At 41.1% G+C, this 26,704-nt stretch overlaps 1 protein-coding gene across 5 annotated transcripts in view; it reads left to right on the top strand.

Annotated features, from left to right (window-relative positions):
* Nucleotides 1-1,739: 1,739 nt before the first annotated feature.
* The window catches only part of CLCN5 (chloride voltage-gated channel 5), a 153,448-nt gene continuing 128,483 nt past the window's right edge, over nucleotides 1,740-26,704 (top strand). For 3 of the 5 annotated variants that reach the window (XR_005018361.1, XR_005018362.1, XM_036840164.1), the window contains exons 1-2: nucleotides 1,740-1,929; nucleotides 4,020-4,176. Coding sequence is in view for 3 of the 5 variants with exons in the window: in XM_036840164.1 (XP_036696059.1) it covers nucleotides 4,161-4,176 (16 nt within the window). In the remaining 2 variants the exon portion in view is untranslated. Of the gene's footprint in view, nucleotides 1,930-2,544; nucleotides 2,662-2,776; nucleotides 2,880-4,019; nucleotides 4,177-26,704 lie in introns of those variants that run through there. The other 2 variants (XM_036840165.1, XM_036840166.1) reach the window with 2 other exon arrangements.

Raw genomic sequence — 26,704 nt, forward strand, 5'->3', positions numbered from 1 at the left:
GTGAGAATAAAACATCCCACATTTGTCTGGAGTACATACGTTTCTTGGATTCAGAGAAGCAGCCTCAATTTCCAATCCAGGTGCAGAGCTTCAGATAAGGGGTATCTGGACACAACATTCCACATCTATCTTTACTTTGTGGTTCCCAAGGAAACAGGACTCTGGGTTCACTTCGAAGTCCAGACCTGATGTTGACCCCTTCACACAGCCCTGCTTTGAGCTTACTAAAGCAATGCTTCGTTTAAAATTCATTTAAACTCCACCCTTCCCCCAACACCATAATGACTTTTTCTTTGTTTGGTAAGACGCCCCATGGTTTCTCTGGTGTGCCGTCTCCCTTGTTGCAATAGGTCCAAAAGCTGGACTGTTTTGATTATAGATTTGTCCTTGGTGGCCTAGTGCTGACTGGTCTAGGATACAGGTTTTGTATCCCACACCACTTAGCTTGCCCAAAGCAGGCGTTCAAAATTGTTCACTACAGTGGACTCTGAATTAGCGTACTGGGGTTCTACTTAGATTACCTGGATTGATTATATAAATTCTAGTCTCAGTTCTGCCAGTAAATAATTAGCTGGATCATGTTAAGTAGGTCAACAAACCCCAAGGGCCTGTTTTCTCTTTTGTAAAATGAGGGGCTGTTTCTTCCAAACCTAGGGCAAAGGGCTTTGGAGTCAGGTAGACCTAGGTTGGAATCCCAGTTCTACCCCTTACCAGTCCCGTAATTTTTGCTTTCCTGACCCTCTGTTTTGTAATTATTAAAATGGAGACAATACCAAAAACCGCAGTGTAGATTTTCCAGTGTTACTATGAGGATCGAGTTGGCTGTTACAAGCATCACTATATTTGATCACTATTCATACTACCACTATTATGTGAGCTCGGACAACCTTTCTGTGCCTCTGTTTTCTTATGAATAAAAGTGGAGAGGGCTTCCCTGGTAGCGCAGTGGTTAAGAACCTGCCTGCCAACGCAGGGGACAGTGGCTCGAGCCCTGGTCCAGGAAGACCCCATATGCCGCGGACCAACTAAGCCCGTGCGCCACAAGTACTGAGCCTGCGCCCTAGAGCCCGCGAGCCACAACTACTGAAGCCCGCGTGCCTAGAGCCAGTGCTCCAAAACAACAGAAGCCACCGCAATGAGAAGCCCGCGCACTGCAACAGAGTAGCCCCCGCTCGCCGCAACTAGAGAAAGCCCGCGCGCAGCAACGAAGACCCAGCGCAGCCAAAAAAAAAAAAAAATGGAGAAATAATAGTACGTACCCCAGTGGGGTTATTGTGCACGTTAAATGAGATGAAAAAAATAAAGGGCTTAGAACAGTGCCCGGCATATAATTAGAGGCTCAAAATACGTGAGCTAATGTAATTAGTATTAGATTTCTACCACTAACTATTCTGTGGGCCAGAAGCTCAGGATAAACAGTTTCGTTTTAAGAACAAAACCAAAAAACCATACCGTAGGCTCGAAAGAGTGAAACATAAAGGAGCATTTCTTTTTTCAAAAGCAATTGACACGCCCAGCACTGGGTTAGGACCCGCCCAGTCCTCATTAAATATGGCAGCGAGCAGGGCCGACCTATTGCGGCTGCGCGCGCGGAAACTCCTCTGAGCACCGCCTTCTCCGCGGCTCTCCCCGCCCTGCTGCCTCCTGGGCGGGCATCACCTCCTCCGCGCCTCGGCAGAGGTGTGGGGAGAGGGCTGGACGGGGCGCGCACGCGCAGGCGGCGGCCGTGCTTGGCCGATCCTTGCGAGGCGTCTGTCACATGAGCCGCGCGCCCGCTCCGCTCCCCCTCCTCCCGGCTGGGCTGTGAATGAAGCTCTGCAGGCTACGTGGGGCGCTAGCTCAACTTAGTGTCCCGGACGCCAGAGCCGACTGAGCGCTCGGCCCGCCGGCGGCGGGCACGGGCTCTGCCGCTCTGGACCTCGGCGACAGGTAAAGACAAATGGACTGTCCCTACCCCAGCAGGTCCTTGGCGGGCCGCTGGCCCCCGGCCCACCCCCGAGCACCCCCTTGGGCTCAGCGACACAGGGGAAGCGCTTCCCCGCTGGCTCCGTCCCCGGGAGATGGGGGTTCCCCGTGCCTGGCCGCTGCCGCTTGGCACTCGGAGGAGTTAGACCGGCCAGTTCTAGCCAGTGCAGGGCGGCATCTTCCAGGGAGCCCAGCCCTGTTCTCCGAGCCAGGGTCCCTGCGCTGTCCCAGCGAAGTTTCCTCGCGGAGCCGCGCCAAGCCCGCCCCGCTTTTGAATGGGGGAGGTTAGCTGCAGGCGTCCCCTTTCCAAGACTGGGGCAGGGTGGCTTTGGCTGGTAAAGCCCTGTCGAGGCCCCGTTCTTATCCATCCTGCTCTGGACTGGCAGGTTTGTGTGGGTCGTAGCGAAGCCGAGTCCAGACTCTCGGAAAAGTAGTTGCTGCGTTTTCCTTTTCGCACTTAACGCGGGGAGCAGCTGGTTCTCTCTAGACTTTACAGGCTTGCGCTTGAGCGCCTTCACCCACCCCAAAGGGAAAACTTTACCTTTACATTGATGCGCGTGTACTTTATTAATATTTCAGAGCAAATCAGTTTCCAGGAGTGCCGAGTGAAGTTGTACGTGTGCCCGTGTGATAACGTCAGTGTAAGCTACCCCGAATAAGTGAGGGAAATCCAGAAGTGTGGAGTACAAAAAGCCAGTAAGAATCTGCTTTACGAACGCTTCATACATTTATTGGCAACTACCCGGGTTTGACTAAGGAGATGTTAAATTCTCCTGGTCCCACGAGGCGCGGATCAGTACTATTTAACTGCGCACTAAATAAGAGGGAAAAAAAAGGCAAACCAAAACAAACTGTCCTAGGTTCCAGATAAGTCATCGGAGCGCTTTTTCCTGGTGAATTCATCCTGGGACTTTGTGAGTTCCTAGTTTTCTTGGACTTTGCAAGCCTTTCCTTATCCAAAGCGTTGTCTTTTCTCTGTCGGCTTTTTGGGATTAGTGTACACATTCACACTTTAGTCCTTTAAAAAAAGGTATTTAAAAAAGGCCAAAATGATGGCTCTCAAGTTCGTATTAGTCTTCAGTATGTATACGTTAGCGTTTTCACTTAAGGGGTGGAGGTGTTGCTTGTATGAAAGCTATGTAAATAGCAATCTGCTTTGAAGTTCCCCAGGTCAAAAAGGTGAGGACTTTTTCTTAGAAAAAGCAGATTGGCTTGTATGCTACATAAGGAAGACTTAATGAAGAACTTGTTTAAATGGACAAGCAAAGCGTTTAATATATTCACCTTCTGAATCAAACGAAGTAGTCAGACCTTTCATTTTTTTCTCCCATTCCTAGCACCTTTCATATCCTTCCAAGTAGTACTGTCCTAAGACTGAATTTGACATTTTAAAAATAGGAATTATCTGAATTAATTTGGTTTTACTTAAATTAGCATTCTTTTTTTACATTTTTCTTTTCCTTTGGTTCTTTTCTTTCCTGATTTTAAAAGCAGTCTATGCTCTCTACAGGACATTGGCAAAATGTGGGAAAATATAATGAAGCGGAGAGGAAGCACCACGACCTCGAGGGCATCGCTCTTCAGTTTTTATTATGCCTTCTTTTCTTTTCCTATACGAGATTTGTTTTAAAACTTTTAGCGACAAAATTTCCTCTCCTTTCTACAAATTTTTTGTTGTAGAGTTGGGTGTTTTGGGGGTGGGGTGGGGAGGGCATCGGATATTATGCTGTTCTTCATTCCCCAAAGTGTGGAACTTTGAGATAGGAGAGACACTTAATGGTTATCTCATCCAACCACCCATCCTTTGAGATTCTGAAACCCACTTACTGAAGATCCAGTGATTCATGCAGAATTGGACAGCACTCAAGGGCAATATTAACTGACTCTAGATCTCTGCATTCTTTTTTCAGTGATACCTTGTTGCTTAGGTGGAAACTTAACACTGTCCATGTCTGCTTATCTTTGAAAGAGAGGTCCAGAGAGGGACAGGAGATGATTTTCAAGGATTTGAATGTTTTTCATTTAGGTATTTGTTTTCCTGTTGACATTTTCAGGTTCTGGGCTTGAGCATCTTGCAGAAAACGAGACGACACAGCTGCTGTTCCATCTACATCCCAGTGGAGTCTCCCTACAAAACTGGGGGGTCCGGGAAACTCTGAGCCTGTGACCCCAGCGTGGGAGAGAATAGGATCAAGATGGCCATGTGGCAGGGTAAGATGTTAGCACTTATGCCTCCAACTGGTTTTTCCTCCTTCATTCTCTATCCCAACCCAACCCTCCAAGCCAGTGGCAGGCAGCCAGGCAGCTGTTTCTTTAATTTAACCCTTTGTCTTCGCCAGGACAAAGCATATTGGTTTAAAAGGAGTTACCGATACCTGGAAGTTCGGATTATTTTAAAGTAGAGGTGGAGGGGTGTGTGTGTGGGGGGGTAGGAGTAGCGGGAAAATGTAGTGCCAGGATCATTTTCAAAGAACTCCCTTCATTTGAACATGTGCTTGTGGGGGTTATAGGTGAGGAGATGGAGGATATTTTTTCATATTTCTGTTTTTTATTTGTTTCCGGCAAATTTCTATCATAAGGTTTTCAAAGGTGGGGGAGACAGATGTCAGCACCTCCTTGACTTCCTCTTCCCAGTAGAGACTTTAAAGCATATTTAGCATTATAATGATTATATTTGGTGATAGAAGGGAAATGCCTGTTTTAATATTATGGAATGACTTGAGAGCAAAGCTCAGTGATGTCTTGCCTGATAGACTATATCTCTTGTGAACCTGTGAATTCTTACCACATATAAAGTTCCTTTTTTTTTTTTTTGGTGGGGTTGGGGATGGTGCCCTTTGGGAGAGTATCAGAATCTCCAGGGGTGTGTGGGATTTTTATGTTTATCAAAAGGGAATATGGGTTTAAGAAATGGTGGACAAACACTACCCAAATTGGTTTGTGACCCACAAAAGGTTAAGGGCCACTTATATGCAGTAGAATGAAAGGAGCTTGAATGTCCATAAATATTCAGTAGGTAGGTTTGTTGGTGGTCTAATGTATCTTTTAAAACTGTCTCCTGTTGGTTACAGCCGTAACAAGAATTTTTGATGTGTGAGTGTTGTCAATTTAAAGATACTTTTTGACGTGAGATTCGGCCTGTATCCCTGCTTTGACTCACACAATGGGCATTTATCAGGAGGAGTTTGAATATTCTTGTTTAAATCCTGAGGCATTCTTTCATTCAACAAGTAGAATACAGAGACGAGTAAGATGCAGAACCCTAGAGGGTTCCTCGTCTTATGGGGGAGACAAACATGCAAACTAATAATTGTGTCAGGTTGAATAAGTGTTATAATAGGGAGAGATGCAAAATGCGATGGACGTCCAGAGAAAAGCATGATGAGCTGTGAGTTTTGAGCTGGGCTAAAAAAAAATGAGTGGGAGTTTGCCAGATGGGCAACTGAGAGAATTGCATTCTGGGCAGACAGAGAAGCACTGTTTGGGAACTTCCAAGTTGCTCTGTTGGCCTCGTGTGAGATGTGTGGGCCACGACCTCAGATGAAGCAGGGAAGGTAGTCGGAGGCTGGATAACAAAGAACCTTGTATGTCCTAGGAAGGATTTTACACTTTATCCCGAAGACAAAGATTCTAAACAGGGAAGTAACATAATCAGATTTTGTTTTAGAAAGATTACTTTGGCAGCAATGTTGAGGTGGGGTTGGAGCCGGAGAGAATGAAAGCCAAGAGGCAGTTGGGAGGTTTCTGGTATAGTGGTTTAGGGAAGAGATGGTGAGGGTCTGAGCAGAAGCAGGGGCAGCAAGGATAGAGAGAATGGGATGAATTCTAGAAACGTCCTGTGACTAGATGCGGGGAGGAACCGAGCCTGGGTTGACAGCCAGTTTGGGTGCCTGGGGCCGGTGGTGCCATTCACTGAGATGGGGAACGTGGGAGGTAGTGAGAGGGGCATGGGGACTGTGGGAAGTTAGTGTGCCGCGTTTGGCTTGGCCTGTTTTGTTTGAGACACCTGTGAGCTGTCAGGTCAATGTTTAAAAGACAGTCCTGAAAGTATAGAATTAGAGTTTGTGTAAGTGGGGAGCTAAAGTTTTGTTCCTAATGATGCATAAAGAGCTTGTGTGTTTTCTCTCTGTTTAATGGAAATGTCATCAGTAGTTAATGATTTATAATAAAAACATTTTAATGGATAACAATTCTTAATAAAAATGTCATAATTTCTTAATAAGTAATATATTTTGCTATCTCAGGCCCTGAAATCCGATCTGCTTAAGATTACATTGGAGGAAAACAATTTTTCTAGCATTAGTGAAGAGGGGAGTATTCCACAGAAGTAACTGCAATCATTCCTTGTTTTCTGCAACCTCTGAAGTGACAAGCATAGTACAATGATAGTTTGGGTGGCGGTATGGTAGCGTAGTTAAAAGTATGGGTCTAGGTTCAACTCCGTTGGTTCTGTCACTTGGTAGCTGTGAGACCTTGGGCAAGTCCCTTAATCTCTCTGTGTCTCAGTTTTCTCTTTTGTAAAATGGGGATAACAATAGAACTCACCTTATAAGGCTGTTGTGATGATTAGTTAATATTAAACAAAACACTTGGAACATAGTAAGTGTCATATAAATGTGTGCCATTATTATGCGGAGTAAGACATTTAGAATATTGTCTATCATATAAGTGCTTAGTAAAACTTAGCAATAGCTGTTATTGTTACTACTACTCCCATTACTATTACTACTACTACTACTTCTACTGCTATCATTATTATTTGCTATAGCCTGGAGTGGGCCTGGCACCCTGTTCTGTGGAGGGAATTTCAGGTTGTCCTTGGAAGGCCTGCCCTGTAGTAGTCTGTTTGGGTCTTTATGTAGAGGTTTAGATATGAAGAGATCCTTAGAAAACATCTAGCCAAACCCCTAGAGGTTAAGTGACATACCCACGGTCAAACAGGTTAATAGTAGTGATAGGACTAAAACCCAGGTCTCCTGATTCCCTATTCCAATTTTCTTTCCATGGACTCGTGGAAGAGAGAATGTGTGGGTCTGTCCCCAGCTCAAGGGAGCTCTGAGTCAATCTCTGGATCTAGTAGAGGAACTCTAAAAGCTAGAGGAAACCAAGTGTCGTTAGTCTCTTGGGTCAGTCCTGTCTAGTTCCTTCATGGATAATTGGATCCGAATTCCCATGCCTCTTAAACATGGCTAACATTATTATTTTTGACTTCGTTTGATGGAGTCCTCTAAGACGTTTCCTCGCCACTTTAAACAGAGTGTACTGAGCATAATTTAATATCTTTGATAACTCAGGGTCATCATTAATAACATCAGTTTCATTGGTCTAATGGTCAAGGAAATATTGAAGAGAATACTAGCCAGTTTAGGGCGGGATGAGAGTGGAGACTTGTGTTGTCAGGTGTCTTTTATTTATTCAATTAACATCAAGCACCAATTGTGCACCAGGCACTATGCTGAGCTCTAGAGATGCAGTGGTCAGTAAAAACAGGTGTGGGCTCTGCTCTCACGGAACTTACCAACGAGGATAAAAGTAGCATTTCAAGCTTATGAAATGCTTTATTTAACAAATGTGCTGAAGTAACTTGGAAAAATGACACCAACGTAAACTTTGAAGGATTAAAATAGGGTTTCTTAATAAAGGAGGCTGGTGCATCGGAATTGCCTTTTAAAAATATTCCTGTTCAGCTCTATTTACAATAGCCAGGACATGGAAGCAACCTAAGTGTCCATCAACAGATGAATGGATAAAGAAGATGTGGCACATATATACAATGGAATATTACTCAGCCATAAAAAGAAACGAAATTGAGTTATTTGTAGTGAGGGGGATGGACCTAGAGTCTGTCATACAGTGAAGTAAGTCAGAAAGAGAAAAATAAATACCTTATGCTAACACATATATATGGAATCTAAATATATATATATATATATATATATGGTTCTGAAGAACCTAGGGGCAGGACAGGAATAAAGACACAGACGTAGAGAATGGACTTGAGGACACGGGGAGGGGGAAGGGTAAGCTGGGACGAAGTGAGAGAGTGGCATGGACTTATAAATACTACCAAATGTAAAATAGATAGCTAGTGGGAAGCAGCCGCATAGCACAGGGAGATCAGCTAGGTGCTTTGTGACCACCTAGAGGGGTGGGATAGGGGGGGTGGGATAGGGAGGGTGGGAGGGAGACGCAAGAGGGAGGAGATATGGGGATATATGTATACGTATAGCTGATTCACTTTGTTATAAAGCAGAAACTAACACACCATTATAAAGCAATTATACTCCAATAAAGATGTTAAAAAAAAAAATCCTGCTCAATTCTCATCCCCCCCAATTGTGATTCAGTCTTAAGACCTGAGCATTTAAAGAAGTGCTGTAAGCAATTCTGATGTGTAATCCTGTTTGGGAACTGCTGCATTAAAGAATTAAAAGTTAAAAAAAGAAATTATAAAGAAACTGAAAAAATACAGAATACTCATATAATCTTGGGATAGGGTAGGTCTTTGTATGCATAATATGAAAGGTAGAATAATGAAGTTTTAACTGTGTGAACATTTAAAATTTCTGCACAAAACCATAAAGTTAATGAGAAGACTGGAAACAGTTGCAAAAAGACTCATTATCCTTAATATATAAAGACTTAACAGCTCAATGAGAAAAATACAAGCATTTTAGTAGAAAAAATGTGCAAAGCATGGGAGTAGGAAAATACATACGCAGAAATCCAAATGGCCAATAAACATGAAAAAATGTTCTATCTCAGTAGTAGTCAAAGAAAGGGGGAATTAAAATGGCATTCTACTCTTTTCTCCAATATAATTTGCAGTGATTAAAAAGGAATGACAAAACGCAGCTTTGGCAAGGACACGAGGGAGCAGGCATTTGCATACACTTCTGGTGGGAATGTCAATTTGGCAATATTCATCAAAAGCTTTAAAAACCGTGTTTACCTTTTCACCCTGCAATTCCTTTTCTTGGAACTCATCCTAAGGAAATAATGAAGGATGTGCACAAAGACGTATCAATAAGGATATCGATTGCAGCATTTTCTATACTAGGGAAAATTGATAACACTTGCATTCTGATGCATTCATACAATGCAATACTATAGTTACTAAAAATGATGATACTGTGGAGTTATTATACTTATTAACATAGAAATAGGTTCATGATATGGTGTTAAATGGTGGGGTTGGGAAGCACATCCCAAATTATCAGTAGTTAACAGTGTGGCCTCTGGGCTTAAGAGCTGGATGGAAATCCCAGCTTTATGAGCTTCGTGGTTTTGGGAAGTTACTTACCTTAGTGTTCCTCAAACTTCCACATCTGTTAAAAGAGGGATAAAATAGCAGCGAACCTAACAGTTCTCAACTTGTATGTCCATTAGGATCACCTGGGGATCTTTTAAGCCCACCCAAGCCCAGGCCTCACACAGGCCGATTAAATCTGAATCTCTGGGAATGAGATGCAGCACTCTGGGAATTTTGAAGCCCCTGGTGATTCCAATGTGCAGACAAGTTAGGGAACTGCTGAGCTAATATATAGTGCGGTTGAAAGGATTAAATCAGAAAATCACGGTACCTGGCATGTGCTAAGTACTTAATACATGATAACTATTATTAGTAACTGTTACTTTTTCTTACTAATAGTATGGTCCCATATTAATATATGTGTTGTGTCCATGTATGTTTCGTACAAAGAAAAGTCTAAGGGGATAGTCACACAAATATTTCAAAAAGAAATTACGGTTGACTTTATTTTTACTTTTTTGTATCTTCCATTTTTTCTGTATATAACATGGGTTCCTTGTTAATTTTTAAAGGTATAATTTCTGAAGGAAATATCAGATATATGTACACAGCTTTATATACTAAGGTATTTATAAATGCTGAAAAACTGAAGACAATTTCCATAGTAGGGGAATGTTAGTAAATTATGGAAGGTCCACAGATTAAAAATCAAGACCAATGCTGAGGAAAATCTTCAGGACATAATGGAAGAGTATGGGATTATTCCTTTTCTGTCTTCAATTTAAGTGGAGGTTTGTGTATATCTCTGTCTTTACATGTTACGTATATACCTATGAATGTGTATATCCACCTTTGCCAGTGTGGATTTCTCAAGTTGGGACTGCGTAACTAAAGCAGTTGCAGTTTTATTTTTTTATAGCTTTTTTTCCCAAAAATGATTTGTAGTTGTGTGTGTAGCACTTTGCCCTGATATGTGTGCTCTGCAGTAAAAACCAAATCTAATATATTTCAAAAAAAAATACCTATGAATGTGACAATAAATACAGAATAGATGGGAATTATCCAAAGTTGTTGACATGGCTATCCCCAGGTAGTAGGATGCATTTATATTTTTTCCCTTTTATTTTTACTTTCCAAATTTTATGTAATAAATATGTATTACTTTTAATAATTTGGAAGTGAGGTATAAAATAGCAGTGCCTCCAACAAGGAGTGAATTGTGTGGGCTTCTGGACAACTGTTTCAGCCTCTCTGTGCCCCCTCTACCTCCAAATTAAAGAAAAAAAAAAACCAACCAAACTCCTGAGGGTTTGGTTAGAGCAGTTTTTTGCTACTAATACTTCCTCAAGTACTCTTGTAATTTTTGGCTGTCTCTCCTATTGACTCCAAAAACTCTTTTGAGAGTGAGATTGGGGACAGGGAAAGTGTACAAAAATGGAGAAATTACACTTAATTTAGTGTGGGAGTTACATAATAAGGTGAAGTGGCAAAATATGTCAGGGTAAGGGTGAAAATAAAACAGTTGCAATGAGAAACTGTTCTGTTGGCTTCAGATCCAAAGGAGGTAAGTTTCAACTTTGCAGTTTTTTTTTTTAAGCACATCACAGTGTATTTGTAAACACTCTGGTGATTTAGCTAACACTTGGGGGCCAAGGGGAGCATCACAAAGCAGTCAGTGAGTTGATAACAGAACTTCAGTGTGAAATCTAGATGGCTGTGTGGCTTGATAGTTGGACCACCATCACCTAGGAAAAGCCATCTGGTTCTGTTCTGTTGATCAAAACGTTAGTATCTGTGTGTCTCATCTCCGGCAGGTACAAGAAATGACTTCTTTGTCTCTCTGCATTATTGCCCTTCCACAACTCCTCAGTGGGGCAGAATGGGAGCGGGGGAGAAGGATTATGATGGAAAACGTTGAATACGGGGTAACTAAAACCAGTCTTTCAGAAATTTTTTCTGTAAGAGCCAGTCATTCCTTCCCAAGCATACAGTGTGGAAGGAACATGGGCCTTGGAATCCGATACACCTGGATCTGAACCCAGCTCTGCCAGTTGGTAGCCAGAGTTCCCTAAGCTCCAAAAGCCTCAATTGTCTCCTCTGGGGTCAAGTGTAGTCTCTGGAGACAGACTCCCTGGGTTTGTATCCTGGCTGTGTCACTGATAGCTATGGGCAAGTTATTTCATCTCTGGGCCTCACCCTCTTCATCTGTAGAATGGGGTTAATAATAATCATACTTCAAGGGGTATATGGCCTTACTCTGTGCTATTTACAATTGCATGTGAATCTACAAATAAAGTTTTTACCTCAGTATAAAATTTTAATTAAAAAAAGAACAGGGGAACAAGGACTTTCTCCTACACAAGAATAATAGTGTTCACACTCAGGGAATTATCATCTATACAATAATTTTATCTAATTTATAGCCTATAATTACATTTTTCTCATTTATCCTAAAATATCTTTTATAGCATTTCTTGAGGGGGGCATTTAGTATCCAATCAAGGAGGAAGTATTTGATTATCTGTCCCTTTAATCCCCTGTTCCTTTTCCTTTGTTTGTTTCAATACATTGACAGTTTTGAAGAGTCCAGGACAGTTGTCATGTAAAACATTCCTCAGTCTGGCTTTGTGTGATTGTTTTCTTGAGATTAGATTCCAGTTCTGTGCTTTTGGCAAGAAAATTACATAGATGATGTTGTGTGTGTCCCACTGCATTACATTTTGGTTGAAGACATGTAATGTCAGTTTATACCATTATTGGTGATGCTAAGGTAATCACTTATTAAGGAGGTGTCTGCCATATCTCTTCATTGCTGAGGTTCTGTTTTTCATAGATAATTAATAAAAAAAATCTATGGTATGGTACTTTAAGACCTTGTGAATATCCTGTTTCCCAAATCATTCATCCAGTAGTTTTAGCATTAATTGGCGATCTTTACCTGAATTGTTGAAAAATGATAATTTTTCTAATTTTATCATCCCTCTGTTTTTTTTTTAAGCTAGAATTCATTTATAATGAAGAGTTCCCCCACATTTTATTTTATTTTATTTTTTTAAATTAGTTTATTTTATTTGTTTTTATTTTTGGTTGTGTTGGGTCTTCGTTGCTGCACGTGGGCTTTCTCTGGTTGCGGTGAGCGGGGGGCTACTCTTCGTTGCGGTGCGCGGGCTTCCATTGCAGTGGCTTCTCTTATTGCAGAGCATGGGCTCTAGATTCGCAGGCTTCAGTAGTTGTGGCACGTGGGCTCAGTAGCTGTGGCATGCAGGCTTTAGAGTGCAGGCTCGGTAGTTGCGGCACACGGGCTTAGTTGCTCCGCGGCATGTGGGATCTTTCCGGGCCAGGGCTCGAACCTGTGTCCCCTGCATTGGCAGGCGGATTCTTAACCACTGCACCACCAGGGAAGCCTCCCCCCATTTTATTTTATTTTTCATTTAACTATAGTGGATTTACAGTATTGTGTTAGTTTCAGGTATACAGCTTTAGATTCTTTTCCATTATAGGTTATTATAAGATATTGAATAGAGTTCCCTGCACCATACGATAAATCCTTATTGTTTATCTATTTTATATATGTAGCATATATCTATTAATCCCATACTCCTAATTTATTCCCCCGCCCCCCCGTTTGGTAACCATAAGTTTGTTTTCTGTGTCTGTGAGTCTGTTTTGTAAATAAGTTGATTTGTATTATTTTTTAGATTCCACAAATAAGTGATATAATATTTGTCTTTGACTTACTTCACTTAGTATGATAATCTCTAGGTCCATCCATGTTGCTGCAAATGACTTTATTTTATTCTTTTTTATGGCTGAGTAATATTCGTGTGTGTGTGTGTATTTCTTTATCCATGCATCTGTTGATGCACACTTAGGTTACTTGCGTGTCTTGGCTATTGTAAATAGTGCTGCTGTGAACGTTGGGGTGCATGTATCTTTTTGAATTAGAGTTTTCATCTTTCAACTGGAAAGTATCTTTTGAGGTGATCTGTTTCCAGTGTCTCATCTTGCAAAGGAAGAAACTGAGGCCCAGGGAGACTCATTCTGGATCATACAGCTGTCACATGGGAATGCCAGTCTGTTAGCCCTACTGCATTACACTGCCCCCATTCCCCCAGGCTTGGCTATTTTATAATTTTCTGCTAAGTGTTAGTCTTTCCCTACTATTGCTTTTCCTACTTTATTGCTGCTTTGGAAAGTTTAGGGTTTTTTCCCCCAAAGCATTGTTTCGTCATTGAGATTTCCAGGATGTGTTTTTCTTTTTCCTGTGCCTCTGTTAGCATTTTTGAAATAAACTATAGGTTCCGTAGGTTTTAACCAGAATTATGATTCAAAGCTTCCTGTTTCATGTAACGCTGTTCTCTGTGTGGCGGGGCAGGGGGAGGGGGGGTCTAGAAAGTTTCACTACGGGTGGCAACAAATGCCAGATTCTTCTTCTTCCTACCTTCTGTTAACACGCAGGTATTTATAGCCCTGTGGTCAGACCAGAGAAGCTGTTGAGGAGTTAATAGGATGAGGTAACCCCCTTAGTAATGACATATTTTCATGCTTTTCAACCCAATACCATTCAGGGGTGAGGTAGCATTTTACTGTGTTTATTTAGGATTTCTGCCCTGACTACTTCCATGAAGAGCATCACAGAAATTGCAACATAGAAATAAATCCGAGACAGGGACGATCTAGTGGCAATGAAATAGATGTTATCAGGCGTGTGAGATATTCTGGGCACTGAAAATTTTTTTTTTCCTTTTTTCCCCACCTCTTCTTTTCTTCTTCTGGCCCCCACACAAAAAGATAAGCACACTAAATTACATCATTGACATCTCCTGGCCATAAAAAGTGTTCAGATGTATAGGAACCCCCTGGCCCTGTCTGTACTAAGGTCAGTGGTCCTTCCACTGACTTTCCTTGGCCTGGCCTGCCGTCTGGCCACCTATGACTAAGCACTGAATATTCCCAGGTTGAAATCATGATCTTTCCTGTTTAGCTTGAGAGTGATGAGAAGCAGGTTGGCAGGGGAATGACCACCATCCAAATGCCCAACTCTGCCAAGGGCTTGTTTTCCTTGGGTTCTGGACCCTGGTAATAAATAATAATAGTAGAACCTCTTCTTCTTACATTCGCTGTATTAATTGAACTACCATCTACCCAGACATCAAAGCCAAAATTCTGTGTGGCATCACATGGTCCTTTCTCTTCCCCACGTGCAGTCCACCTTTGGTGGCCTTAGAGCATTTCAGTAGGTCACATTCCTGGCAAACGTCTACTTATCTTTCAGCCATCAGCTCAGAGGACATCTCTTCTCTATAGCCTTTCCTGAAACCTTGCCCATCCTCTGGTAAAATCCGCCTTTCCTCTCTTTGTGTGTTTCCCCACTATACCGTATATCCCTTGAAGGCATTGACTATTTTTGTTTAGTACTTTTGTTTTTGCGTCTGCCATGTGCCAGGCACTGCGTTAGGTGGGTGCTGGGGGTATAGTAGTGGCCCCAAAAGTCATGATTCTTGTCCTCCTAAGTCTTACAGTCATATGGGGGAGTTGGAATGCAAACAAATAAATACACAAATATTTCATTGTGAAGTGTCATGAGTGCTATAATGTCCTCTGGAAAAGAATAATAAATGAGACATAATTTATTGGGAGGGAGGGTCTGGGAAGAAGTGACAAGTTCGGCTGAGACTGAAAGATAAGCAGGAGTTATCCAGGTGAAGAGTTGGGGGAAGAGCATCCCAGGCAGAGGAAACAAAGTGGAAATCCCTGAGGTGGAAGGAACCTGAATTCTTCCCTAGCATGGCCCAGGGGGGCTGTACCATAGCGAAGGAGATATAAAGGGGCATGGGATGAAATTGGAAGAGTGGGGACTTCCTTGGTGGTCCAGTGGTTAAGACTCCACGATTCCACTGCAGGGAGCACAGGTTTGATCCCTGGTCAGGGAACTAAGATCTTGCAAGCTGCGTGGCACAGCCAAAGGAAAAGAAAGAAAGAAAGAAAGAAATTGGAAGGGTGGGCAGGGGCTGGTACACAGGGTTTTGTAGGCCATGTAACGAAGTATCTTAAGTGCAGTGTAGAGGCTTTGCAGATAGATTGGACAGGGCAGGGTATCAGTGAAGGAGAGGGTAGTGTCTCATTCACCTTTGCATACCAGCTGTCCAGCAGAGAGTGCCTGCCACATACTATGGGTTCATTGAGTCTTTGTTTAATGAGTAATACTTGCCTGGCCTTCCTGCCACGATTGCCATGAAGATGAAAGAAGGTAAGATATGCTAAAGTGCTTTGCAAAATGTAAAATGTTAAACAAGTGTTATTCTAGATGCGATTCACTAGATTCTGTGCAGTGATGCTTACAGATGTTCACTACCACTGGGGGAAAAAAACCCAAATTGTTAAACTAGCAAAATCTCCCAGCCAGATCATCCCATGCCATGAATACGCTAATGTACTTATTTCTTAGATATTCAAAGTGTGCCTCCATTGCCAATGCCTTTAACTAATTATGGGTGAGTGGAAACCACCTTATATCACACCATTATGTAGTACTTCTGGTGTTAGAGATAATTGTGTTGCCAGGAGCAGTATAGGTTTCCCTTCTATGCTGAATTCACTCAATGAAATCTCTGCGCCTAAAGAGCCTAAAGAATTCGTTATTGAAGAGCTGGATGAATTGTGAGGAATAGTACCCTCTGAATTTGCATTTGGATGGGGCAAGGCTAATCAGGCTAATCAGAGCAAGGTGTGACTGCCACCAGCCATGGTACCTGGTTTTCTAGACTGTGTTAAATAAAGTAAAAGATGTAAAAAAATCATCAGTGTGCTGCTATTTTTGTGTTAAATATTTAGTTCCCTATTTGAGCTGCAGGAACTTCAGACCAGGTGATTGATTTTAAAAAGCCCACCCTCTGTGCAGTGTTGGTGGGAGTATAAATTGTTAGAGCCCATTGGAGGGCAGCTTGGAAGTCCTTATCAAAATGTAAAATTCACCTTTTGTCCAGGTGAATAGTCTAAAAAGGAACTGCACAAAAGTATATGTTACAAGGATGTTAGTTGCCTCGTTGTTGCCATTTTTTCACTGTCGATAATCATGATGTCCATCATGAGAGACTGGTAATATTAATAACGGTGTATACGCACTATGGCATGTATTTCATTAAAAAGAGTAAGGTAGCTCTCTATATAATGACAGAGAATGATGTCCCAGGTACATTTTAAGTGGGAAAAGAAAGGTGCAGAATGGTATTGTATGATCCCATCTGTACAGCAAAAAGAAGGGGAGAGTTATAGGATAGATAGATCTAACTTTGTAAATATGTATACTTACATATGCATAGACATTTTCTGGAATGATGCACATGAAACAATTATCAGTTGTTACTTGTGGATTAGGGATGGCTAGGGTTTTTTCATGTTCACTTGACACTTTTCTATACTGCTTGACTTGTTTACAACAAGCTATAATGCCTTTAAATAATAAACTTTAAATAAAACCTGTATTCCACACAATTCTTTTCTTGACACTATTATACTAAGAAATAAAAGGTGTAATAGTGGTTGAGGTGAAAGGTCAGGTCTGAAGCACCAGAGGCAGAGTTTGGGCAAAGCTAAGGCCTCGGAAAGCTACCAGGGAATCATCATGACCAGGAGGCTTGGGGGGTGGTGTGGGGTGGGTGTGGCTGTGTTTAAAGCTTAATGCTGAGAAAGTGAGATAAAATTAGGTAAAAATCAGGATTTCGTTAGGTTGTTTTTTTTGATGAAGCCATTTTAATTATGTCATTAGTTTTGATCTGTGGGTATTTTAATACCTAAGTTGCATAGTAATTGTATTTTAGGCCACAATTAAACAATTAAGTGTCTCAGTGTCTGGATAAATAGTTGTTCTTGTTCAACTTGTTTAAATATTGTAAGTGAATGCTAGGCTACAATCTCTCGAGCTTTTTGCTTAAGGACCTGAGGAGGAATGCAGGTATAGTCTTAAGTTTGAAGCAGAGAAGATTTAAGTTGACTATATTTACGTAATAAAGTTTTGATTAAATTAAATCCTCAAACGCTTCAGGCTCATTTTAGCCCACTCTCCCCTCACCAAAAGAAGGCTTTTGCCTGAGCTACAAGATGGAAATGGAATTTCTAGCTGAATGTCCTCTTGGTTTGGTGTAATGAATATTTCCTTCACTCAATTGTGTGCACGTAGAGACGAGTCACTAGCCAGTCTAAACTGACCCTCGTTCTCTAATATTTGGAATTTTAGCCAGGTGATGGATGGTAGAAGACTTAAAAATGGGTTAAGAAGCAAGACATGTTTTACTCTAGGATGTATAATTGTATGTGTAATTGGGCAGGTGGCAGAGGCTGGAGTGAGAAAGGCTAAGCAATTTCAGGCTGTAGATTGGTGTAGAAAGACTGGAATCATAAAGAGTGCAACTTTTGAGAGATGTTTCTGGTTGGCGAAGCCATAGAGCATGAGGAGTTGCCTGGAGTGTGGCTTTAGACTGAACCTGAACCTGGACCTGGAAGTTATGCTTAGAGAACCAGACAGGAAGATTCTTGTCTTTGCTGGTGATCAGAGAAGCTGTAAGAAACAGCCCCAGCTTGGACTAGGCATAAAGGAGGGGGAAACTGGGACAAGAAACAGAAATCCTAGAAAGACAGAGAAGGTCCTGAGCGACAAATGGGCTGGACCTTGTATCTGCTGAGAGCCAGAAGTTGACTGCCCTGTGTAGAAATTGTTGCTGAGAGGCCTCACTCCATAGTAAAGTGTTCTGATTTGACTGAGGTCAAATAATAACGGCTATCATTTATCCAGTACTTGCTGTGTGCTTCTTCCAAGTGCCTTACGTACATTTTTAAAAATAAATTTATTTTATTTATTTATTTTTGGCTGCACTGGGTCTTCGTTGCTGCATATGGGCTTCCTATAGTTGTGGCGAGTGGGGGCTACTCTTCGTTGTGGTGCGCGGGCTTCTCATTGCGGTGGCTTCTCTTGTTGCAGAGCATGGGCTCTAGGCGCGTGGGCTTCAGAAGTTGTGTCACGTGGGCTCAGTAGTTGTGCTCATGGGCTCTAGAACGCAGGCTCAGTAGTTGTGGCGCATGGGCTTAGTTGCTCCACGGCATGTGGGATCTTCCTGGACCAGGGCTCGAACCCGTGTCCCCTGCCTCGGCAGGCGGATTCTTAACCACTGTGCCACCAGGGAAGTCCTGTTACATGCATTTTTAACTGGTAACTGATAGAGCCTAGATCCAAGGCAGTCTGGCTCTAGTGACCTTGCTGTGGTACTAATGAGGAAGTGAAACGATCTCAAGGCAGTAAGAAAGCAGAAGGCTTTAATAAACAGTCGATGGATAAGTGAAATGGAATTTTGTGGCCAAAATTCTGGATTCTTCCTAAATTTAAGTAATTTAGTGAGTATCTTTTGTGTGAAAGACACTGCTAGGTGTCACAAGTGGGACTAAGAGGAATCAGAAGTAAACACCGTCCTCCCCACAGCTCATCTCTGCGTGAGTTAAAACGTGTAGAAATAACCGTGACCCAAGCTAGTGTTAGATACACATGATAAGAGAGGTTTAGAATACCATAGGAGTTAGGCAAAGGTGAGGAGGTGGCACCTGAGGTAGACCGGGTAGTATGGGGTAGGTTCTTCTATAGTTGTTGATGTTAGAGAGATGATTTCAGGCAGCATAGTACAAGGTACATTTGAGAGAATGAGAAAAGAAAGTGTTGTGCCAGGCCTGTTATATGCATTATATGCATTGTCTCATTAAATCCTCATAACAACCCTTTATTGACCAAATTATTTAATGTCAAAACCAGGACACTTTTAATCAAATGGCATTGGTCTAGACAGAGACTGATCCAGGAAAACCAAGACATATGAGGCAGTTGGTATTATCCTCGTTTAACACACGAGAAAAACGAGGCTCTAAGTCACATAGCAGGAAGTGGTAGAGCCAGGACTTGAATCCAACTCTGGCTCACAAACTAAGAGATCCATACTTCATTCTGCAAGCAATGGGGGCGGGGGGGGGCAATTGAAGGGCTTTTTGCAGAGAATGTCATGGTTAGAACTATGTAAGGCAGATGGGAAGGAGATACTGGAATTGCAGAGATTAGTTAGGAGATCGCTGAAAGAGATTCAGGTAGAACAGTGTGAGGGCCTGGATATAAGATGTTAATTTGGGGGAATTAAAGGAAGGGATAAATGTGAGAGCCATCACAAAGGAAGACATGACAAAGCTTGATTACCGGTCAACTTTGGAGGGAGAAGAAGAGTAAAGGACAACTCAGGATTTCAAATTATTTAGTGAAAACATTGTTAACCAAAAGTAGCCATTGTAATGTAGAAAGGTAATGTGAGTTTTCATTAGCATTCTAGACTAAGAGAAAATCTGCTTCTCAGTACAGTTGACTTACTGGGTTATAATCAACAAATTATTTAACCCTCCTTTGCCAATATTTACTCATCTGTAAAATGTAGTGTTATCTGTCACTAAAAAGCCCGTGAAATAGCACAGCTTGTCTGAATGGTTTTTTTTACCTCCATCTTTTCAAAATTTGAGAGCTTGTGCTCAGTAATGTGAAATTGAATCCCAGTGTTGAATACACTCACTTTTATATTATATCAGCAAAACAGTAATCATAATATTGATAATGACGTGTTGTCTCCCTCTTGTGAACTTCTGCTTCTGTTACTGCCTTTAACTAACTGCCAGATGAATTCTAATGCCCGCCGTATAATATCTTTTCTATCATTGTCTTAAGCTGCTTCTTAAAATCTTTATTATGGTTTAACTTATTGAAATGTTTAGCTCCCCAGATAGAGTGGAAAACACTTGAGGGACAGGAACATACATGTTCCTAATGCCTTAAATAGAAGCACCCAGGAAATAGTTATTGATTTGATTTGACCAGTTCATATGGTACAATATGACTGCTCTCCTTTTGTTTTGTCCATTATACTTATTAATATGGCCTCAAATAGTATTGAGTTTTTGGCAGCTACATCTTACTATGAGCTTGTAATGAGCCCAAGGCCTACTTCTTACTCCAAGTATGTCTCTGTCTGTCTCTTTCTCTCTCTCTTTTTAATTATTTTTATTTACAAAACCTTTCTATCTAGGCTTTTACTTAAACATTAATGTAGTTAAATTTTTATTTCTTGTTCGTCTTGTTAGTTTTTGCATTATTATTATACATATTTTATGAATATCTTTATCCAAGTAATTAATAAAATATTGCTTGGTGTATTAGTTTTCTATTGCTGCATAATAAATTACCACAAGCTTCGTGGCTCAAAACAATACCCATTTATTATCTCACAGTTTCTGTGGGTCAAGTCTGTCATGGCTTGGCTGGGTCCTTTGCTCAGTCTCTCAGGCTGCAATCAATGTGTTGGTTGGGACCACAAGTCTCATCTGAGGCCTTGGGGTTTTCTTCCAAGCCTACATGGCTGTTGGCAGAATTTAGTTGTTTAGTTGGTTGTAGGATTGAGGCCCTCAGATCCTAGGGGCCACCTGTAGTTCCCTGCTACATGGCCGTCTCCAAAGGCACTTTAAAACATAGCAGCTTACTTCTTCAAGGCCAGCAAACCATAAAGTCTCTATGTCACCACAGCAAGAAGGAATTATAATAATCATGGGAGTGACATCCATCATCCTTGCTGTGTTCTGTTGGCTAGAAGCTACTCACAGGTCCACCCACACTCAAGGCAAAGGCATGGACACCAGGAGGTAGGAATGATTGGAGGTGGTCTACAAGTGAATGCTACACTTGGCATAGAGCTGAACGAGGCTAATTGAAGACATGCAACTTACCATTAAGACATTAAGGGACACTTACTGAGTAAGGCTGCTCTAACAGCTGTGACTCTAACTTTATTGTCATCCAGTGAATTTTTTTTTTCATCTTGCTTACAAAGGTATAATGAGAGGTGATGTTCAGTAATTTGCCTAATATCATTCATCATGTGGGGCCTTCCACTGAGACAAAGAGCACTGGAGCAGGAGTAGACTTGTGGAGACGGAGATTTCAGTTTGGATGCCTATAGATATCCAAGTAGAGATTCATCTCCCCCAGGTCTGGGGCTTACGAGAGGGTTTGGGCTGTGTAATAGAGATTTGGGAGTCTTTCATGTAAAGATGGTAAATGGAGTCTAGGGTGTGTGTATAGTTTGAGAGGGGAAAGGTGCCAAGGGTGAAGTTCTGGGGAAACCCAAGTACTTTGAGTGAGTCCCCTGACCTCCCAATCTAACAACCTAAATGAAAAAGGAAACAAGTTATCCCGCTTCAGAGGAAAAGTTGTATTATTTTTGTTTCCTTCTGTCTTCAGTCCCATCTCTTCCTGTCTATTCCAGGTAGCACGTATCCAATTATCCCCCCTTTTCTTCTGGTATCTTTTCTTTCTTTCCACTGGACCCATTCGCTAGGCTATCCATAAACATGTTGTGGTCTCCCTTTGCTGTGTCCTCTAGCTACTAATACCTATCTAGCTAGCAGCCTAACCTTTCTGGGCCTCAATTTTCTCGAAGATTGAGTGGCAAAATATAGGGAGAAGGTTATGATTTTTAAGAAGCCTCTTTCAGATCTAAATTCTGTTCTGCCATCTTATTTTTCTCCCCCTTTCCCTTTTTGGTTCTGTTGACAGTTCAGTTCCTTTTTGAAACTTCCCTCCCTTGCCCACAGAGTTGTTGTACTCTGCTAGTTCTCTATCTGCCTGCCTCTCCTGCTGTTGCTTCCTTCTGCCCCCTAATTATATCCGTATTTGGGAGTGTTCTTTGCCTTTTCTCCCTTTATATTCTCTCCCTGTGAAATTTTGTCTTCTCTTCTGGCTTCACCTCTTTTGGTTTTTAATTATAGAAGTAACACATGATTACATGTTTATCTTTAAAAAAAATATATAGAAGCATCTTGAGTAAAAAGTGAAAGTTCCCTTTCAACCTCCTCCTCAGTGGTAACCACCATTATCATGTTGGTGTCCTACCTTCCAGGTGTTGAGTCCCAAACCCATAAACTTAGCTCTAAACTCTACTTTTTCATCTATAACTGCAATCTGAATACCCTTAACTTGAACGTTCTACCATCAGCCTATCAAATGAGTTAGCTGAATGACTTTGGGCATGTGGTTGATGTGATTCTTTCTGTGGTTGTTTCTATTCTGTGGTTCTTTCATTGTCTAATATGTATTTGTTTTTGTGTCCCCATCGCATTAAAGATATTCCTTATATGTTTGGTTGATCCTATTATTTTATGGCTGGTAAGCTCTCATTAGTACTCCTTCCCAGTTCTAATCCCAAAGAAGTAGAATAACCCTCTGTCAAAACTTTAGATGAAAAGGTGGATGACTGGGTATAGGGCCCAGTCACTGGGAACCAGAACTTGTGAGCAGTTAAGTGAGTAAGAGGAAGCAAGGGGATTTGTTGGAGGAGAATAAAGTGATGGATAGTTTATTGGAAACTTTGATCAGTAAATTAAAGCCAGGGTTCTAACGTTAAAGAAAAAAATATCATGGGCTCTAAAACTTAAATATCTTAATCTAAAATATTAGCTACCAGAATCACTATTTGTGTGAAAACATTGTTTTGGCTCTGAAAAAGATATATGGATAAGCTCTGCAGTGTAATGGGTCACTTTACAAAAGTATTTTCCGCTGTATGTGTATTAAACGCAGATTTACTGATAAGGTCATGCCTTTTGAGAATCCAGATTGCCAGTGGACGTTGATTACTCCATGTCATATTAATGAAGCTGTGTCATAAGCAGATGACACACTGAAAATTGCAGGTCTCTGTATAAGCTTAATTACAAAGGAATTGAGGGTCACCTCAATGTCTGGAGGCATTTCTGGTTTTCACAACTGTGGGGGATGTTACTGGCACCTAGTGGGTAGAAGTCAGGGAAACTGCTAAATATCCTATAATGCCCCCCACAGCAAAGGTCAGCCCCCTACAACAAAGAGTGATCTGACCCAAGATGTCAGCAGTGCTGAAGTTGAGAAACCAGGGAATTTGGGGTTGAGAGAGATCCATGGAGGTGGTCATTGATGCCCCTTTGTATTTATGCTGATGTCCTGTAATTCTTAACCTTGGAAGATAATGACGATTGTTTGGATTCCAGTGATAGCAGCATAAATATCAGGTAAATGACCCTTGTTTGCTTTTCTAGCTATTCTAATTATTTGGATACTAAAGGAAATTATTCCCAAACTTTGTCAATACTAATTTTTTTAAGGGAAACTTATTGCCAGAACACTTAAAGATAGATAAACAAGAATGCTAAAACCTGATGCAGTTTTCAGTTATTGCTCTGGTGTTCTAATTCTTAATCCTAAATACTGCAGGTGACCTTATCTTAAACTGAGATATAGCTCAGGAGTTTAAGTGCGTTGCCCAAGGTCACATAGTGATTTAATCATAAACCCTGGGCCAGAAATCAGGTCTCTTGATTTCTAGGCTATTGTTCCTTCAGTTCTGCCATCTCCTCTGTGTTGCTGCTTTTCCTGAAGAGCACAATCAAGTATGTCAAGATTGGATAGTCTTAGGTGCTGGGCATTTTGCAAATTTTTGCAAGAATATTCAACCTCACCAGTTATCTAAAAAAAAGCAACAAAAATAACCTAAAATACTGCAGAGTAAAACTCAAGGAGTTATACTTCTCCACCAGTTAACACGGATGCAATATTACACAAATGGGGGGTGGAGCTTAAAGGAAGTGGTAGGGTAAAAGGACCGTTAGTATAATACAGCTGGATGGCATTTCTCTAAGCTACCATTTTGAAGAATGTTGCCTTTTGGACTGACTCCCAAGCTCCATTTGGCTAGCACTTTGGAATTTTAAATGGGTAAAAAAATACGATTTTCCGTTGCTCCCAGCTGCCCTGCATGATTTAATAGACGAGTATTTAAAAGGGAATAGAACCAGCATTGGTTTGCATTATGAACTTAGGAAATATACTTAGTTTCTTCATATGCTCAGTTCCTTCATAAAGTAAATGGAGGATGTTAATGATAAAAGTAGTTAATTTTTAAAAATATTATAGATATCTTTTACTGAGGATTAAGAACATCCAAAGGTACAATGCTATTGATAGAACCACAAAGGTTGGAAGGGTATGAGGTTTGTAAATCGTCATAACAACAACAACATAAGAAGTTCTTTACACACATTATCTCAAATTATCATAATTACCTTACAAAGTGGGCCATGTTATGTTATTTTACAGATGAGAAAAATGAAACTCACAGAGCTATTTTGGGTGGAACGTAGAACTATTTATTTAACTTCCTACAGGTAGTTAATATTTATTGAGTCCTTACAATTTGCCGGATACTGTTCTAAGCCCTTTACACATACTATTAAACTTCAGTACAGTGCTATAAGGTGAATATTTTTATTCCCGTTTTAAAATTGAGGAACCTGAGGTAAAGAGAGGTTAAATAACTAGCTTTTATAGCTAATAAGAAGTGCCTGATATGGATCGAGATATGCTCTAAGTGGAAAATACCCACTGGATTTCAAAGAATTAGTATGATAAAAAAAATAAAGTATTTCAATAATTTTTAATATTGATTACATGTTGAAGTGATAATATTTTGGATATATTAGGTTAAATAAAATCTATTATTAAAATTAATTTCATCCTATTTCTTTTTACTTTTCTTAACGTGGCTTCTAGAAAATTTAAAGTTAACATATGTGGCTGGCATAAAGTTAAAATTTAAAGTTGACATAAAGTTAACATATGTTTTTATATTTCGGTTAGATGACACTGCTCTAGAGAGTTTTATCAGGCTAGCTCCTGTGGGTGGGTGATATCTCACCCTATTATGTACATGAAGCTAAAAGCTGAGGAAGGCAAAAATATTAAATACCTTGGGCTAAAGTTTGCTGCTGTCACCGGTAAGTCTCTAAGGGGGAACTTCAGGGCTATTCTCTAATGCTTGCATTAAGGGGGTGGGGAGGGAAGATGCTTTTAAACTTATGTAAGTTCTAAAGTTTTAGTCCTGTGCACATCTAAGGAATAACTGTGGAAGACACTGTGTTGACAGTATGGCTCAGATAAAAATCAGTGACTTGGACCTTGCCACCAAGAAGCTTATTATCTACTGATAGTGAAAGAACCTGTACCCACGTGACTCTACATAAAGTCATATGTAATGAGTGGTAGAAACAAAGGGCTTAGAATCTTAAGAGGACAAGAAGTAATTTGCAGCTGTGGTGAGGAAGAGGGAAGGCTCAGGAAGGAGGTGACATTTGAGCTGGTTGGAGAAAGATGGATAGGATTTTAATAGATGTCCCCTCTGTACTCCAAATGACATGCAGAAATTGGTGACAGTTCATTGAGCTGGCATGGTTTTCTGCTCACCAGACGGAAGCTCTGTGTGGCACAAGATGGAGAGAGGTCCTGTACATTGAAATGGGGATTTGTTAAGGACCCGTTTGTGTTGCTGTGCCTTCCTTTGGCAGATCCTTTTCTTGCACAGACATGGAAACTTACACTTACGGAACAGGCTACTTATCTAAGTCTTTTGATTTCTAATCTCCTGGATTAGCCAGAGAGCAAGTGTTGCTTAAGCACGTACCTCGTGCCTGTGCATATGTTTTTAAGTATGTATAGATGGATGGGCAGGCAGATAAATTGTTTTTAAACTGTGGTTACAATGGACCAACCTTGAAATTTACATTTAACACCAATTTGTTCTTATAAATTGTTGTCTAATCTCTCAAGAAAATAATTGTAGCTCTTTCCATGGGGAGGAGTAAGTAAGGGGGTAGAAAGAGGCCAGAAATGTTATTCTAACAGAAGCTTCTCTACCTTGAAATGGAAGAAGTAGAAAATAAAATCATCCCCTCTCCCCCCACCAATACCACTGTGTTTAATTCTCTCCTGTTCTTCCACCTACCAATTGTGCATCAAATTGACTGGTTTGGTTTTGTGTGGAAGTCATTTGGCATTAAAAGACTGTGGGGCGGGGACTTCCCTGGTGGTCCAGTGGTTGAGAATCCGCCTTGCAATGCAGGAGATGAGGGTTCGATCCCTGATCGGGGAACTAAGATCCCACATGCCGTGGGGCAACTAAGCCCGCGTGCCACAGCGAAAGATCCCGCATGCCGCAATGAAGATCCCGCATACTGCAAGTAAGACCCGACGCAGCCAAATAAATAAATAGATAGAATTTATTAAAAAAAAAAAGGACTGTGGGGCGGTGGTGGGGTGTGTGTGAAGAATATTGCTTTCAAGATAAAATCCTGAAAGGAAAGAACTCTATAGCTTTAAGTGGTGGGGAGTCTCCACCCTATACTTGCAGGGCCTTTGTCTTCTAGGAAGGTTTTGTTTGTTTGTTTGTTTTATGCTAATAGAGTTTTGCCCCATTAATGTACAAGATGCTGCAGTGACTCCTTCCTGCTCTCCAGTGGATACCATACAGTTCATTGGTTTTTCCTTTCACAGAGTCCTAAAATGGTAAAGCTACAAAGGGAATGTAGAATGTTAGTGTAACTAAGTCCCTT

This window comes from Balaenoptera musculus, chromosome X, assembly GCF_009873245.2.
Source record: "Balaenoptera musculus isolate JJ_BM4_2016_0621 chromosome X, mBalMus1.pri.v3, whole genome shotgun sequence".
In the NCBI taxonomy this organism is placed as follows: domain Eukaryota; kingdom Metazoa; phylum Chordata; class Mammalia; order Artiodactyla; family Balaenopteridae; genus Balaenoptera; species Balaenoptera musculus.